Source organism: Myotis daubentonii, chromosome 11 (assembly GCF_963259705.1).
Source record: "Myotis daubentonii chromosome 11, mMyoDau2.1, whole genome shotgun sequence".
Classification (NCBI taxonomy): domain Eukaryota; kingdom Metazoa; phylum Chordata; class Mammalia; order Chiroptera; family Vespertilionidae; genus Myotis; species Myotis daubentonii.
The window spans coordinates 51,385,629-51,404,247 of NC_081850.1; the positions used below are offsets into that span (position 1 = coordinate 51,385,629).

General features: G+C 41.0%; 1 protein-coding gene across 1 annotated transcript; it reads left to right on the forward strand.

Moving 5' to 3' along the window:
• The first annotated feature begins 150 nt into the window (after window positions 1-150).
• CHMP5 (charged multivesicular body protein 5) lies at window positions 151-12,238 on the forward strand. Its single transcript, XM_059657127.1, has 8 exons — window positions 151-363; window positions 1,498-1,602; window positions 2,944-2,990; window positions 4,607-4,700; window positions 4,843-4,914; window positions 7,722-7,830; window positions 9,163-9,275; window positions 11,550-12,238. The coding sequence occupies exons 1-8, from the start codon at window positions 295-297 to the stop codon at window positions 11,598-11,600; spliced, it is 660 nt and encodes a 219-aa protein (XP_059513110.1). The 5' UTR covers window positions 151-294; the 3' UTR covers window positions 11,601-12,238.
• Window positions 12,239-18,619: the final 6,381 nt, after the last annotated feature.

Below are 18,619 nucleotides of genomic sequence, written 5' to 3' on the forward strand. Positions count from 1 at the left end.
GCCGCCCTGGGTCCCACCCACTCAGATGAGGCCCCGCCTTGCTGACCTAAAGCCACGCCCTCACGTCGTCCAGCGTGGCCACGCCCCCTGCTGACTTTCTATCCAGCACCTCCAATCTCCTGGAGCTCTTCTTCCCCGGAAAAGGCCGAGCTGAAAACCCGACAAAGGGATCGGGAAACTCCGAGAGGCACAGTGCGCTTGCGCACGGGGAGCCGGAAGTCAAGACCAAGGCGGTGTTGTCTCTGCTTCCGTTTCTGGTTTTGCTCCAGTGTTTGGGTTTTCTTCGCAGCCAAGATGAACCGATTCTTCGGAAAAGCGAAACCGAAGGCTCCGCCGCCCAACCTGACTGACTGCATTGGCACGGTGGGCGCTTGACTACACATAGCTAGGCTCGGGGCCTCTGAACCCCTTTACCCCACCCACCTCCCGGCTCCCGGCTCCTACTCCTCCACCCCATTCCCGGTCCCGGGCCCATCACACCTCGACCCTTTCCACTTCACCTTTGTTCCTGTTACCCAGGTCGTTCCTGACGCCACAGACCAGGGGCCCCTGACCTATCGCTGTCTCCCCCAACTGGCACCTGACCCTTGATGCCCGCTGCCGCATCCACTCGCTCTTTCCTTATACCATACACACTTCCCACTTTGTCATTACCCCTCTTTCATCCCTCTCCCACGTCAGGACTCTCTTGACATCCTAGGTCAACATATCTGTACCTGATCCTGGATCTCAGTAACAAAATTCAGAAACCTGGTCCTGGACATTAAACCACCACCCTCTATTAGGGAACAGCATTAGAGCTCCAGCTCCATCCAGTCTACAGCGCACTAGCTCATTTCACACACCTGGTTGAGTTCCTAGCCTGACTAGTTTCTGATTCTAGGGAAATTGCACTTAGTCAAGTGATTCTCAAATTATTTTTCTGCCCAGATGCACTTGAGGGAGACCCCTGGAAAGTCAGGATCTGGGGGATGGAGTATAGTGTATAAAAGCCCCCCAAAGTTTCTGTCTGGGGATTCCACCCCACCCCTTTGGGCACATGCTGGTAAAGACCCCAGCCCAGGCTGGAAGCCTGGACCTCCAAAGGGTTTTCCACCCTTCACCATGTGATCCTCTTTATTTTTCTTTTCTTCCTCCATATTCCTTTCTCTCTTGCTTCTTCTCCTGTATCTATCGATATATATAAAAGCATAACGTCCGGTTACCAGTGGTCCACCAAACGACAGGTGGACCAGTTGCTATGATGCGCACTGACCACCGGGGGGGGGCAGATGCTCAACACTGGAGCTGGTGGTCAGTGTACTCCCACAGCCAACCTCCCCTGGTCAACCTCCCACAGCCCGCCCTGGGCCAGCTGGCCAGATGGGCCCCTTACCAGCCCCGATCGCCAGCCAGATCAAGGGACACCCCCCCCCCCCACCACCCATGCACAAATACGTCTACTGGGCCTCTAGTATTGTAATAACAACCACTGCCTTTTATTTTTTTTCCCTTAAGGTGGATAGCAGGGCAGAATCCATTGACAAGAAAATTTCTCGACTGGATGCTGAGCTAGTGAAGTATAAGGATCAGATCAAGAAGATGAGGGAGAGTCCTGCAAAGGTAAGGTAGGCAGGAGCTGCTGTGACAGCCTAATTTAAGCACCTGTGGAAATAGCATGTGGTGAGGGCCTGGTGAGAGATACAGAAGACATGCTCACAGTCTGGTAAGTAGAAAACCTATGTGAGGGAAGAGAGTTTACAACCAGATATGAGATGGAACTGGGGCTTTGATCTGATGGAGAGAAGATACTGATTACATATCCAAAAGCATGTATGTGGGAGTTAGCATATTCTGCTGAGAAAGTGGCAAATCTGGAGAGAAGGACCGAGCCATGTTCAGGCATAATGAGTTGCCAAGCTGGTCCTGTTAGATAGGTGTAATAGGCTGATTAAGGAGTAGCATGCTGGGGAAAAAGTGGCCTTGATAAAGTCACCTAATTTCTTATTTTCCTCTTCTGCTAGGTAGAAACAGAATACTATACTAAAGTGCATGGATTGTGGATATAGAACTACCTTTATTGCTTCCATCTTTATAACATTAACCATTTGAGTGAGGATAATTTGCTTAGCATCAATGAACCTCAGCTTTCTCATCTGTAAAATGGGGATAATATCTATTTAAGAGTGTGAGGATTAAATTAGGTAATTCATGTGACCTACACAGTACTGTGTTTAGTACATAGAAACATTCAGTAAATGTTAGATATTATTAATACCTGTGAAGTAATAACATCTGCTTTCCCTTCATTAGAGGAGACAAATAAAATGATTTATGGAACCATATAGAAAGTGACAAGGGAAGAGACAAGAAGCTTTCCTCAGACATTTTAGTGACCAGAGGCAGGAAAGCTCATTTAGATTTGATGAGATGAAAGCTTAAACCATGGTGGTAGTCAGGAGAATGATATGATTCAATTTGAAAGTGAGTTTTGACAATTAGTAAGAACTGTTCATGAAGAGATGACAGAGAGAGGAAAGGTAAGGTTGATATAAAGGTTCTCATATAAGAAGTGAGAGATCGATGGGGCTGTTGTTAGTCCCAAGGAGAGAGCAGGTTGAGGAGTTTGTGTGTGTTTGAGTTTGAGTGGATAGCAGGATGTCCAAGTTGGGGATCTCCTAAGGTAATTGGATATACAAAATCAGCGCTGTTGGGGCTGAGAGTGGAATAAATATACACTAGGAAAAAGACATGCAGTTCATTCACTGAGATATGGGATGCAAAGGCAAAGAAGAATTGAGGCTTAATGACTGTGCTTGCAAGTTGAAGAATAATGCAGGAGACACCATATCTGCTAATTTGAAGAATAGAATAAGTAGATATGTACATTTGGGGATATGAAAGATTTGTTTTGCCATATATATACTTTTTACTTCTTTTCATTAAAATCTATTTTCTCCTCAGAATATGGTCAAGCAGAAAGCCTTGCGGGTTTTAAAGCAAAAGCGGATGTAAGTTATATGCATAATCTCCTTTCTTTCACAGGTTTGACCAAAAGAAATGATCTTCCATCCCCTCAGGTTTTTATACCATTTTATAAGCATTCTTCATGTAATTACAAATTTCATGTAGTACATATATAGTTAGCTGGCTTTCTCTTCCCCTATATATTCAGCAACATCTGTTGTAGCACCATCCATTAAAAAAATTTTTTTTACTCCTCACCCTAGGATATTTTTTCTGTTGATTTCCAGAGAGAGTGAAAGGGAGGGAGGACGGAGAGAGAGAGAGAGAAAGAGAGAGAGAGAGAGAGAGAGAGAGATCGACAGGTTGCCTCCTGCACGCTCCCCAACCAGGGGCAGGGAGTGAACCCGCAACCCAGGTAGGTGCCCTTGACCGGGAATTGAACCCACGACCCTTGGGTCCGAGGGCCAATGCTCCAACCATTAAGCCAAACCAGCCAGGGTGCACCATCTATTTAAACAGAACTTTTTGCTATGATAGGGATGTTATATTTATGCTGTCCAGTTCAAAATCTTTTAGCCATGGGTAGCTATTGAGCACTTGAAATGTGGCTAGTATGACTAGGAATTGAAGCTTTAATTTTATTTAATTTTAACAGTTTAAGTTTAACTAGCCATATGTGACTTATGTCTTCTGTATTGGACTGCCCAAATCTATAGGGTTTGGTTCTCCCATTATTTATTTAATTAGAGTGTACCTTTTAAAAAAATATATATGTATTTTTTTATTGATTTCAAAGAGGAAGGGAGAGAGATAGAAACATCAAGGATGAGAAAGAATCATTGATTGGCTGCCTCCTGCATGCCCCACATTGGGGATTGAGCCTGCAACCTGGGCACGTGCCCTGACGGATCAAACCACAACCTCCTGGTTCATAGGTTGCCACAACCATTGAGCCACGCCACCAGGCTAGAGTGTGCCTTTTTAATTTTTGTTTGTAAAATTTGGAATCTTGGATATTTGTTCCCTCCCACCAGGAGATTTAAGGGTCCTTAAATAGTCTTACCCTTTGCCCCAGAATTCCACTTCTGGGAATTTAGCATAGAAAATAATGTAAAACATTATAAAGACATATATATATTAACACCTTGTAGCAACAAATGTTATAATATTAAATGGAAAATAGTGTTATAACTAAAATACATACAAAAGAAAAAGGCTGGAGAGTTACATCAAATGATATTTGATTAGAGCAGTGATTTTTCAATAGGCGTGCTGCAAGACTTTTTAAAACATGCAATACCTGACAAGTCAGGAACACTGACCTCTTTTCCGTTAGATTGCCAAATTTAAAAATGACAACAGCCAACATAACAATAGTCATCTGGTGTGAACGAATCAAAATTATATCTATTTTCTTATCAGATTGGCAAAAAAATATATTTTTTGGTCTACCGCAGAATTTTAGTATTTAGTTTATGTGTGCCATGAAATGAACAAAGTTGAAAATTGCTGGGTTAGAGTGATTGTTTTGGCCAATTTTATTGTATATTTAATTTAAAAACTTTTTAAAAAAGAAAATTCTTATTTAGTATTAGACATACTTTCTTCTTGAGGATTTATATCTGTCTCACATTTGCCATTCTCAATTTACTCTAAAAAGGTATGAGCAGCAGCGGGACAATCTTGCCCAGCAGTCATTTAACATGGAGCAAGCCAATTACACCATCCAGTCATTGAAAGACACTAAGACCACGGTACTTCCATAGCACCTTTTCCCGTGATTTTATTTTATTTTTGTACTCTTGTGCTCTTTCCTGTGGTTTTTAAAAGACAGTTTAACCAGCATGGCTTTTTAAGACATTGTGTTTTTTTCTTAACCTTTTTTTTTTTTTTTAGGTTGATGCTATGAAACTGGGAGTAAAGGAAATGAAGAAAGCATACAAACAAGTGAAAATTGACCAGATCGAGGTGAGATATATACTGGCTTCTGCAAGAATGCACTAGTTTCTGAAAGAATCCAAATGAATGTTTATGTGAAAGGTATTGACCTTTGGGCCTGCCATTTACAAATAAGTAACTTTGAGAAAGGGCACCAAAGGTCTCGCTTTCCTTGTTAATGCAAGGTTCCTAATACCACATATGGCTAGTATGAAGATGAAATAAATGAGCTGGTGTATCTACATGCACAATGCCTGGCACATAATAAGCACCAATAAACACCCAGTTTTCTGTTACTTCTAATTCAATTATTTTTTGTCTGTTTTCTCATTTGTAAAGTAGTTATGTTGCTGTCCATCTCCTAGGATTGTCATGAGTGTCAAATGAGGAGATATATGTAGAATGCTTAAAACAGTCCTAATGTGGAGTTGGTTCTCTTTTCTAATAATGTTCTTTATATTTTTAATAATGTCATTAGGTCCTTAAAATTAGCATTTCTCTTGAGATCATGTTTTGGCTGGGACGTGAGCCCCAACCTGGGGCAGGGAGTAAACCTGTAACCCAGGTACATGCCCTTGATGGGGAATCGAACCTATGATCCTTCCATGCGCAGGCTGACATTCTAACCACTGAACCATAATGGTCAGGGCTTTTTAAATTTTTGTAAATGTTTTTTCCATTTTACTTTCTACCCTTTATTTGGAAAAACAAACTGCTGATTTGGGGGCTAGGAAGGAGTTTTCAAATGTTTTGCATTGCTCTAGAACAGTGGTTCTCAACCTTCTGGCCCGTTAAATACAGTTCCTCATGTTGTGACCCAACCATAAAATTATTTTCGTTGCTACTTCATAACTGTAATGTTGCTACTGTTATGAATCGTAATGTAAATATCTGATATGCAGGATGGTCTTAGGCCACCCCTGTGAAAGGGTCATTTGACCGCCAAAGGGATCGTGACCCACAGGTTGAGAACCACTGCTCTAGAAGTTCTGAAGTATAAGTGATGCTGATTTGGGCCTTCTGCAGTATCAACACTACCCCGTTATATGGAGTCTTCAGTAATGTGAAAAGTACATTTTCTGCATGTCCTTAACAGAGTAGAAGATATACAGTGTTAAGTGCTTAGTGTTTGACATATATTATTGCAATAAATTCTTACATAACCCTATGAAGTATGCTTTTAATAATCCCATTTTACTGATGAAGAATTTAAAGCTTAGAGACATTACTTTTCATGGAGTAATGAAAAATACTTAGCTTGGACATGTCTGACTCTAGAGTTAGCTCTTCAACCCATTATACAACTGCCCTTTATTATGCTGTACCCTTTCTTAGATTGGTTTTACATTTTTTCTGGCCTTGGAGTAGTGTTCCAGTTAAGCAAGTAGATTATTCACAAATGATTTATGCCCTCAGTCAATGGTTTTCACCAGCCCGGTCTCAGATCTCAAACCTTTCCTTTTTCTATTTCTGTTTCCCCAACCATGGCAGACCCAGTATAATTTTTTATACCACCCAGTTGTTTCTGCTACTGCCTCCTTTCTTACACAGTCTTTGGCTAACTCAAGAAGAGTGATTTGCTTATTTCAATTACCTCTTTTTCTCCATTAATTAGGAAAAATGTTGGCAGTGTAGTTGTTGCTTGATGTAATGTTTCAGGTAAACTTTCTATAATGACAGGTGATGGGTATCTATTCTTGCACTAGGACTTTGGATTTCCATGAGGCACCTTAAATTCAAATGCAAGATCGCCGGTTTTGTTTCCACTTATTTATTTATTTTCTTGTTAATCCTCACCAGAGGATATTTTTTCCACTGATTTTTAGAGAGCATGGAAAGGAGGGAGGGGAAGAAAGAAAGAGAGAGAGAACAACAATGTAAGAGAGACACTTCTATTGGTTGCTTCCCGCACTTTCCCTGACTGGGGCCTGGGATCTAATCTGCAACCCAGGTACATGCCTTTAACTGGGAATCGAACCCATGACCCTTCCATGCATGGGCCAACGCTCTAACCACTGAGAACCACTGTCCAGGGACCTCTTTATTTTTAAGTTTACATTTTTACCACCAAAAACAGGAGGAGGATTATATAGGTCAATTATATTTATAGTTATTGTTAGGGAAAATCTTCAAACTTGTGATTTTTAAATAATTATTATTTTTAAAAATCTTTATTGTTGAGAGTATTATAGATGTGTCTCCTCTTCCATCCTCCCCCCCCTCACCCCCCGTTGCCTCCCTCCACCCGGATCCTGTCCTACCCCAGGCCTTCACCACCCTGTTGTCTGTATTGTCTGTGTCCTTGGGTAATGAATGTATGCATATAAGTTCTTTGGTTAATCTCTTCTTGCCTCCCCTCCCCACTTCCCTCTGAGATTCATCAGTCTATTCCACATTTCCATGCCTCTGGTTCTATTTTATTCATCAGCTTATTTTGTTCATTAGATTCCTTGTTCATTTATTATTATTATTATTAGATTCAGTTGTTGATAGATAAGTTTTTATTGCCATTTTATTGTTCATATTTTTTAGTTTTTAAAAATACTTCCTTAAGCTCACTTTCTTTTAGTTTCAATGAGAAGGAACATGCAGGAGTTGCTTGAACCTGGCCTTTAGTGGAGCATCTGCTCAGCTGTTGACTAAAAATAATCACTAGCCAGGGACTGAGGTAAAAGAGGGGAGCTAACAGTTGTTAAGAACTTGTTATGTGCTCTGCATTTTTTTGTACATCATCTTTTAAAAAATTACTTCTTTCTAAGTTCAGAGGAGAGAGTAGGGACAAGAGGCAGAGTAAAATGGTAAAAAATGAATTAAAATTGTGTCATATATTCCTATAGGATTTACAAGACCAGCTAGAGGATATGATGGAAGATGCAAACGAAATCCAAGAAGCACTGAGTCGTAGCTATGGCACTCCAGAGTTAGATGAAGATGACCTAGAAGCAGGTAAAGTTATGGGAAAAGCAATGCATATGTAGCTTTAGAGTCTGAAAGGAGCAACCGCCTGGGACCTTTCCCCAAATGCTAGAGAAAATTCCTGTGAGGGTTACTTGAGAGGTAGTTTATGGTCCAGCCTTTGGGAAGACAGCTTGTGTGGCAGCCACATTGGACTTGCATACTCCACCTACAACTCTGGGATGGACAAGCTCTGAAGGAAGGTCCACACAAAGGCCTCTGCTGACTGGTGCTTGGTCTCTAAACACTGCCTTTCCCTGCTGTTTTCCTTTTGATTTTGGTCTCCCTATTTTGCTCCTGGAACTCCTGTCCCTCAGAATAGCAAAGCAGATCAAGAAACAATAGTTGATAAATACTATTGTGCATCTACTATATACCAGGCACTGTTAGGTTTGGAGAGTCAGCATTGGAGAAAACAAATATGACCCCTGAATTCATGAAGCTTCTTAAGCAGGGATAAGAAACGGCTTCTTTCTGGTTCGTTCCCGGGTTTCGGCACAAAAAAAGGAAAAAAAGAAAGAAAGAAAGAAAACTGCTTCTTTCAAGTAGTTAATTGCAAGAGCACAAGTGGTTAGAGAAGTATGGGATATGAAGCACATAACTGGGGAATCTAACGTATTTGGGATATGGGACCTAAAGGATGAGTAAGGCCCTGCCGGCTGGTGTGGCTCAGTAGTTGAGCGTCGACCTATGAACCAGGAGGTCACAGCTTGATTTACAGTCAGGGCACATGCTTGGGTTGCAGGCTCCATCTCCATGTTCTGCTTTTGCCTAGAGCCTCCCCAACCCCACTCATTTTTTAATTTTCTTATTTCCCATCTAGAATCTCCCCTAATGAGTCTTTGCCTGCTATTATTGTTCCTCCTGGGCACTTTCTACTCACTTTACCATGTACTTTTTTGAAAAGCCTGATTCATGTAATGATTACTTGTATACAACAATTTCTGCCTATTTTCATTCTCTTCTTTCAAGTTCAATAAATGAGAGAGAATTTTTTACATTTAATATTATCAGGATTTTCTAATTTGAATTGGTCAACTGGTAACTATAGATTCTTCTCATGAAGACTGGGGGCCTTATAAACCCATGAAGAATGGTTGTTTTGTTTGTTTTACTTTGATTTTTGTTTTTCATAGATTTTATCACATCAGTTCCATAGAAAATTTCTTATAATGCTGATCTTTTATTTTGAAAATAGAAATTAATAATCTCTTTCCCTTTGTTTTTATATGTTCATCTAATAAATAATTGGGCTTTCTTAACACAAGCTGCCAGTTTTCTTGGTTCCACATTTTTTTTTTATGTTGACTATTTCAATTTCAGAGTTGGATGCACTGGGTGATGAACTTCTGGCTGACGAAGACAGTTCTTACTTGGATGAAGCTGCATCTGCACCTGCAATTCCAGAAGGTGTTCCCACTGACACAAAGAATAAGGTGAAAGCTTTTTCTGTTTGTAATTTCTATGCAAATCATAAAGGTTTATTCTTGATCACCAGTCTGGGATTCTAAAAAGTACTATTAAGTTAAAACAAGGAAAGACTGTCTCGGTCATTATTTTGAGTACCTTTGAAACCCCAGTTCTCTCACATTGGATTGTGAACAGGCCGTGTAGATAATGTCACAGAGACCCAGGAATGTTTTTATACAATGACAATTTATGTAATATTACAAGTTACCCTTGTTGTGAACTTGCACGTGCCTTTTAAGTTTTAGACATTTCTTGGAAAAACATCAGCAGCACATGCATGAACTGTGCTTGGCTGCAGAGTAAAAGAAAGTTCTACTCTCCAGGAACACTGGTTAATTAGAGGGTGGTTGTCTTTAAACTAGGGATTAACAATTTAAGTATAAAACCTAATGTAGAATGATTCCAATTCAATACGGTAAAAGAAGCAGGACACTGGATTGAAGTCTTTGCCACTGACAGACCTTGGCAAATCACTTAGCTGTTTCAAACCTCTCTGGTCCTTGCATCTGTAAAATACAGGTATGATCTCACACAATTGTTGTGCAGATCAAATTAGATCTTGTATGTAAGGGTTTTGCGAACTTAGAGCCCTGTCCAAAGTGACATGGTTACTATTATTATTATAAATAGAGGCCTGATGCACAAAATTCATACAAGGGGCTCGGCCCTCGCAGTCCCGGCTGCCTCGGCTGGCCCCTTGCAGCCCCGACTAATCCAGACCGTCATTCTGCTGTCCGGTCTAATTAGCATATTAGCTCTTTATTATCTAGAATAATAAAAGTGTAATATGCTAATTAGACCAGATGGCCGAACGAGGGCCGAGGCAAGCCACCACAGCTGTGAGCGCCAAGCCCCTTGCATGAATTTTATGCATCAGGCCTCTAGTATAGGATAAAATTTTGCTGCATGTGAAATCCTGCTCATTCCATCTTAGGTCCTGATGTAGTGTGTCATTTTTTTGTTGTTGCCACTGGACATTTACAGTCCTGGTGTTTTCCTTATCTCCCAACATGCACAATGTAGTTGACAGAATACTTGAGTGGAAACCGGTCTCAGCTCTACCTTTATTCACTGTGTAACTTTGAGCAAATTAGCAATTCATGTCTCCTCTCTGAATTTCATCAGTGTTTTTCCACCTGTAAAATGTGGGCAGCAAAAGGTGGCCAGGTAATTTCTCAGGTCCCTTATAGCTGTTTTCTGTAAATGCTTGTCTTCCCTTACTCTACTCCTCCCATCTGCCTTGAGCTTGAGGTCATCTTACCTTTCTCTCCCTCACACCACCCCCACGCTTCTGGCCACTTCAGTGTTCCAGGTGCATAGGTTGTTTGTTATCGGCACACGTGAAAGAATTTTTATGAATACCACCATAGCCCACCTTTTTAATTCCCTGAAGCATGTATGTTAGGTCTACTTCTAGAAGGTCACAGGTTCCTAAGTTAAAGTGCTGTTGGGATATGGTTTCTAAATTGATGCAGTATCACTGCCTGTAAGTTTGTAGGACAGTATGTTATGGCAGTAACTGCCTGTTCTGGGGCACTGCTCCTTCAAGGATTTGGGAGGTTATAAAAGTTAATTGCTCACTTTAGGGATCAGAGTGAAAATGGGAATCTGGAGGCAAGGACTAACTCCTCAGGTTTTCCTCCTTGACCCTCCCAGCCCTGTTTTCCCCTTCTAGATTTACACTGCAGTTTCTTTCTGTTTCTGTTTCTCTCTTACTCTTCCTTTACCCTGTAAAGATCACCTCTTTGATCTCTTCTAGTTCTTGTCCAGGTTCATCACTTCCTTCCTTACCTTTCATAAAAAAAATCTCTCATCTTCTGATTTTGATTTTCATTGATTAAACATTTAGAGATGAGTTTTAACTATTAAATATTTGTAATCATTTTTTTTAATCAGTTGAAAAATAGTGGCACTATGAGAATATTATGCTAAGTGAAATAAGTCAGGAAAAGCTACAGAACCACATGATTTCACTCATGTGGGATATAAAACTGAAACTCATGGGCAGACAACAGTGTGGTGATTATCAGAGGGAATGGGGTGGGGAAGTGGTAGGGATGGAAGGTATACTAGTAGTTTGACTTTGGGTGGTAGGCACAAAGTTTACTATTTAGATCTTGTATCTTAGAAATGTACACTTGAACCCTATATGATCCTATTAGCCAATATCATCCCAATACATTTAATAAAAATTTTAAAAAAGATAAATAGTGGCACTAAACATTGCTTCCTTTTTACAGGATGGAGTTCTCGTGGATGAATTCGGATTGCCACAGATCCCTGCTTCATAGACTTGCATCGCTCAAGTACATCTTGTAAAATAAATACATATTCTGGGACTAGGAAATATTTATCTTTCCAAATTTATCATAACAGATTATGGTTTCTTTCCTTTCTTTGAAGGAAAAGTTAATTACATTGCTCTTTTTTTTTTCCCATTAAGAGACTCAACATTTGGGTGATGCTTTCTTTGTACTAAATTTTTATTCCTTTTCTCTTAGGAAAGACTAACTTACTTAAAAGTATCAATGGGCATGTATGATTTCATTCCTATAATTTGAAATAAAATCAAGGAAATGGGACTCTTTAGATTTTATGATAGTTTAACTCCATTATCTCAAATTGACCTGATAAAATTGATAAGGCAGATGGGATTTCTGGGACTCTTCATATTATGATTCAAAATCATTTGCGGTATTATAGGTTGGGTAAAGTGATGGCCTTTTTTGATGAGTATTGTTGTGTCTTGTGAGTAAAGCATACTGTGTCCAATATTGGAATGGAATTAATACTATGTCATGAGTGGATGGTTTTATTCTATGGTTCCCTCAGTATTACAGCCTGACTTGTAACAGTAATGAATATTTCTTGATATTTAATGTATAGGACATTTATTTATACTCAATAAATATTTTTCAAAAGGATATAACTTTAATAATATCACTTCCGCCTGAAACCTCCGCTGTAGAAACCAAATTTAATATAATTTTAATGTTGCCTGGCCAGTGTTGCTCAGTGGTCGAGCATGGACCCATGCACCAAGAGGTCATCGGTTCGATTCCTAGTCAGGGCACATGCCCTGGTTATGGGCTCAATCTCTGACAAGGGACATGCGTGGAGCAGCCAATCAACATTGGTGGTTCTCTCTCATCCATGTTTCTATCTCTCTTTCCCTTCCTCTAAAAATCAATTTAAAAAATTTAATATAATTTTAATGTCAATTCAGCCTAAAAACTCCACTACAGAAATCGAATTTACCCAGTGGCATTGTGGTAGAGAGGAAAGATTGAGGAACAATCCAGGCTTGGGCCCTGGGTCTGCTATGTAATAGCTACTAGGTCGCCTCCTCACTTCTGTTTCCTTATTAGTAAAATCGTGCTTACCTCACAAGGCTCTTGTGCGGAATAATGGAGATAATTGTCATGAGTACTTTGTTAACTGCAACATGCTGTTTTCATATGAGGGTTTATTAACAATAAAAAAGCAGGGGCTTCTTTCTTTTCTTGGGAGTGCTACAGCAAGTCCAAATTCCTGCCTGGTTTCAGGATCTTTCATGATCCATCCTCCTTTCCACACTCAACTTTTCACCAACAACATTCCCTCCTCCACCTTGCTGGGTGCCTCACAATGCCACATGCACCAGCCTTTCATGTGTCAGCAGTTCACAACAGAATAGAGCATAAAATACAGAGTTCCCATATACTCCCTATCCCCACATATGCACAACCGCACCCCCCACTCCAACCCCACAACTATAGACATTCTGTACCGGAGTGGCACATTTGTTATAATCTATGAACCTATATTGATAGATTTTATCTCAAAGTCCATACTTTTGGTGGTGTACATTCTATGGGTTTTGACAATATACCTACCATTGAAGTACCATACAAAATAGTTTCACTGTCCTAAAAATCTCTGCTCTGCCTGTACCTCCCTACCTCCCCCTAAGCCCTGGCAACCACTGATTTTTTTATTGCCTCCATAGTTTTGCCTTTTCCAGAATGTCATCTAGTTGAAGTCATACAGTATGTAGCCTTCTTACATTGGCTTCTTTCACTAAGTAATATGCATCTAAGTTTCCTCCATGTGTTTTTTTTTGCTTGATAGCTCATTTCTTTTTAGCACTGAATAATGCTCCATTGTCAGGACTTCTTTTTAATGTAACTATTTACAGCTATAAATTTCTGTCTGACCACTGCTTTCATTGCCTGTCATAAGTTTTGGTATATTGTGGAAGTACTGTTTATGGTGTATGGTAAATGGGTACATGGGCTCCTTTCCATGCTCCAGCTCCCTCTCCCACCCTGCGAGAATACTGGTATAGTGAAAACCATCTGTAAATGGACTGTGAGACCTTGGGAGCCTGGCCAGCCTTGGCCTAAGAAAGGCCACAGAGAAACTGCTTCTAAATATGACCCAGATCGCAAACAGCTAGTGTTTTATCTAACACAACTTGTTCTCTGGCACATTCAACCCCCAACACCTCCCTACCCCCGCACCTGCTGGCCACAGGCTAGATGGGACTGGTGGAAAATTGCACTGGTCAGCCACCACCAGTATGCACGTAAGTCCTAATAAACCCATCTCTCTCACAGCCAGTCCTCAAGTTTATTTATTTGGAATCCACAAACAATATGCTAAAGTTTTTTTGAACCTCAGCTCTTTGCATAAAATAGGAAAGGCAGAATAAATGTTTATTCCATTTATTTACAAGTTTTGAAGATAATGAATAGGTTTCCCAGTGTACCAGTAATAAATAAATTATTGCCTTTCAGTTCCAACTTTACCTTATTGCCTGCTCTGTGAAATGGATTTGGGCCTTTTAAATATTTATCCCTTTCTTGCTCGTAGATATTAAGCTTTGTCAGTAGAGGGCACCAGAGAGAGATTGCAGGAAAAATGGGGTTTGTTTCCTGTTTCTAGTTAGGCTTCTGTGCTTTGGGCAGTTTCTCCAGTGTCTGGCTCCTGTAAGGCCTATGGCTTCTTCAACAGCTGGCTTTTTCAGTGTATGGTAGCTAGCAGCCAGAAACTTCTTCTGGCATCCCCCCTAAGGTAGTTTGTAGTGGAGTGTCTCTTGTGAGACACCTCTCTATACATGGCTCTTCCCAACACCCTACAGTAGGTAGATTTATGGCAACCTCTTTTATATATATATATATATATATATATATATATATATATATATATATATATACACTAGAGGCCTGGTGCATGAAATTCATGCACTGGGGGGTGGGGGGGGTCCCCCTAAGCCCAGCCGGAACCCTCTCCAATCCGGGACCCCTCGTGGGATGTCCGACTGCTGGGCCTAAACCGGCAGTCGGACATCCCTCTCACAATCCTGGACCACTGGCTTGCCTGCCTGCCTGGTTGCCCCTAACTGTCCCCCCTGCCGGCCTAATCGCCCCTCACTGCCTCTGTGTACAGGCCTGATCATCCCTAACTGCCCTCCCTTGCTGGCCTGGTTGCCCCCAACTGCCACCCCTGCTGGCCTGGTCGCCCCTCACAACCCCCCCCCCCCCCCCCGCTGGCCTGGTCGCCCCACACAGCCTGCTGTTCAGTCGTTTGGTCGTCCCTCACTAATCCCCCTGCCAGCCTGGTCATAGGCAGCCATCCTGTGAAGGCATGAGAGTTAATTTGCATATAACCTCTTTATTATATAGGAAGGATATGTGTGTGTGTGTATGTGTGTGTGTGTATTAGAGACCTAGTGCACAAAATTCATGCACTGGTGGTGGTGCGGGGGGGTGGTCCTTCAGCCCTGCCTGCGCCTTCTCAAAGTCTGGGAGCCCTCAGGGGATGTCCCACTGACAGCTTAGGGCCCGGAGGAACAGGCCTAAGTCGTCAGCCAGACATCCTTAGCGCTGCTGTGGAGGTGGGAGAGGCTCCCACCACTGCTGCTGTGCTCACCAGCCATGAGCCCAGCTTCTGGCTGAGCGGCACTCCCCCTGTGGGAGCGCACTGACCACCAGGGGACAGCTCCTGCATTGCACATTTGTCCCCTGGTGGTCAGTGCATGTCATAGCGACCAGTCGTTCTGCCATTTGGTCGATTTGCATATTAGCCTTTTATTACATAGTGTGTGTATGTATGTATGTGTGTGTGTGTGTGTGTGTGTGTGTATTTTTTTTTTTTTTGAGAGGGAGAGGGAGAAAAAGAGAAACATCAATGATGAGTGGGAATCATTGATCAGCTGCCTCCTGCACGCCCCCTACTAAGGATCAAGCCCACAACCTGGGCATGTGCCCTGATCCAGAATCAAACCTTGTCCTCCTGGTTCATAGGTCAATGCTGAACCACACTGGCCAGGCAGATTTCTGGCAACTTCTGCCAGGACAGCACTGCAGTGGCTTCCTGCCACCTAGTGATCCACGGAACGTCTTCTCTAAAAGGTCTGCACCTCAGTTCTGGGGTGATCTTTATTGGACACTCTCTCAATCAACCTTAGAGGTAGGGGCTATTCCTTATATTGCTAATCCTGTATTCTTTTAGAGTTCTCTCTTGATTCTTTTATTTATTTAGTTAATTCTCATCGGGGGATATTTTTCCATTGATTTTTAGAGAGAATGGAAGGGAAGGAGGAGAGAGAGAGAAAGAGTGAAAAACATCAGTATGAGAGAGACATATTGATTGGTTGCCTTCCACACACACACACACCCCAACTGGAGTTGGGATCAAACCTGCAACTCAGATTCGTGCCCTTGACTGGGAATTGAACTTACAACCCTTTGGTGTGCAGGCCACTGAGCGACACCAGCTCTTTTGATTATTAGCCAATCCTTATTACTCCAGTCCCCTGTTATAGTTAAAATGTCCTTAAATAAATAATTCCTCTCCTGTTCAAATTACTGTGCAGTTCTTATCTCCTGAATGAGCCCAGACTGATAAAATTGGTAATTTCTAAAGATGATAACACGTTTGTTTGATGAACTGATCTGTCAAAATTAACAGACTTCATGGAAGATAAAAATTGAAATGTCTAAAACTGACAAGGAATTGATATCTATCATATACAAGAAACCATCAGCAAGAAAAATAGAGCAATGAGCAATGGACATGAATAAGCAATTTAAAAAGAGGAAACAAATGTCATTAAGCAATGTCAGGCTCATTACTAATCAGAAACAAAATAGGAAAATGAACGATGGATATGAATAAGCAATTTAAAAAGAGGAAACATAAATGTCATTAAGAAATGTGAGGCTCAGTAATCAGAAACACAAAATAATGAGAGCACATCACACCTATTGTTTGGAAAAAGTTTGGAAACTATAGATGGTTATATCTGAAAATATACTTCAGATCTTTCCTTTTTTCTCCACATTTGCTGTCACTCTAGTCAAGGCCACCATCATATTCTGCATTTGCATAATACAAAAATGTAACTGGTCTTCCCACTTCTATTCTTGCTCCCCACAATTCACTCTTCCCCTAGGAGCAAGAGAAATCCGTTAAGTGTATCTTTGCTTAGAGCCTTCCTATCGCTCTTGGGATAAAATTCATCAGCATGGCCTGCGGGTGATCTGCATTATCTCCTTAACCACCTCTGCAATTTCATACTGTGTCCCTCTCTTTCTCACTATTCTCCAGCAAATATTTTAATACCTTGAAGGCTTCAAGCTCTTTCCTTCCTCATAGATTTTGCATATGCTATTCCCCTCTGAATCTTCACATAGCTTTCTTTTTCTCACCCTTTGTTCTACTGAAAGATCCTAGCCACATTCTCTCTCTCTCTCTCTCTCTCTCTCTCTCTCTCTCTCTCTCTCTCTCTCTCTATTTATTGATTTTAAGAGGGAGAGGGAAACATTACTTTTTGTTGTTCCACTTATTTATGCATTCATTGGTTGAATCTTGTATGTGCCTGACTGGAGATGGAATCTGCAGTCCTGGTATATCAGGATGACACTCCAACAACTGAGCTACCCGACCAGCGCTGGCCACAGTTTTCTGAAACAGATCCTAGTAAGTCTTTATTACTGTTACTCTGTTAGTTTCTTTCATAACAACAACATAATTTGTAGTTATTTTACAAATGTTAATTTGTAAATATAAACTACTTAGTTTTTGCCCGGCCAGTGTGGTTCAGTGGTTGACCCAAGAATAAGAAGTCGCTGATTCACATTAAAATTTACTTTTTAGAGAAACAGCGTTTCACACTGTCCCACACTAGAGATTGAGAGGCGTAGCAGATCTACCTAATACATAGTCACAAACCCAAGCAGGCAGCCAAAATGAGGAGACAAAGAAACAACCTCCAAATGAAAGAACAAGAGCATTCTCCAGGAGATATGAAATAGATATAAATTTATCTGAAATACAGTTCAGAGTAATGATGGTAAAGATGCTCAACAGCATGAGAAAAGATACAGTAACTATGAAAACAGAAATAAAGAATGACCTAGCACAAATAACACACTGGAAGGAATACACAGCAGATTAAGGGAAGCTGAGGATCCAATCAGTGAATTAGAAGATGGAGGTAGAAAGAATATAGGGTTTTTAGTATTGCATTCATAAGCTGTATACTAGGTTTGTTTGGGTAACAACATGTGTTTTTTTTTTCATTATCTTCCAGATATTTGGATGATTAAATACAGGGGTGGGCAAATTATTATTAGTAGTAAATAATACAAAAATCAACTATGTTTTGTGTGCTCACAACTGTAAAGCCAAAAAAATTTACATTTATCTCCCCTAATTTTTTTATATTTTATTGATTTTTACAGAGAGGAAGGGAGAGGGATAGAGAGTTAGAAACATCGATCAGCTGCCTCCTACACACTCCCTACTGGAGATGTGCCCGCAACAAAGGTACATGCCTTTGACCAGAATCTAACGCGGGACCCTGGAGTCCGCAGGCTGACGCTCCATCCGCTGAGCCAAACCGGTCAGGGCTATCTCCCCTACTAGACAATGCTTTTAATGACGGCAGGAACCATGTTTATATTTTCTCACCATTTACCTCTAGCACTTTAAGTGATGCCTGACTGAGACAGAGTACGCATTAAAATGTGTGTGAATGAATGAATCCATTTCCCATTCTCATGAAAGCCTGGGCCAGTGAATTACTTTACAAATGTAGATGCTTCACACTTAAATATTGTGTTCTATTCTGTAATGCAACAACAAAACAAACACTCCACACATTCACTTAAGTTTTTATATTTTAAAAACTATCAGCGCCTCCAAACTTCCCCTTCATGTTGTATCTCTCCTCTTGTCATCTGCCCGTTCACCATTTCTAATATGTAGCTTATCGTTTTCTGATTTGTAAGAGCTTTTTGTATATTACCCGTTGTTTTGCAGA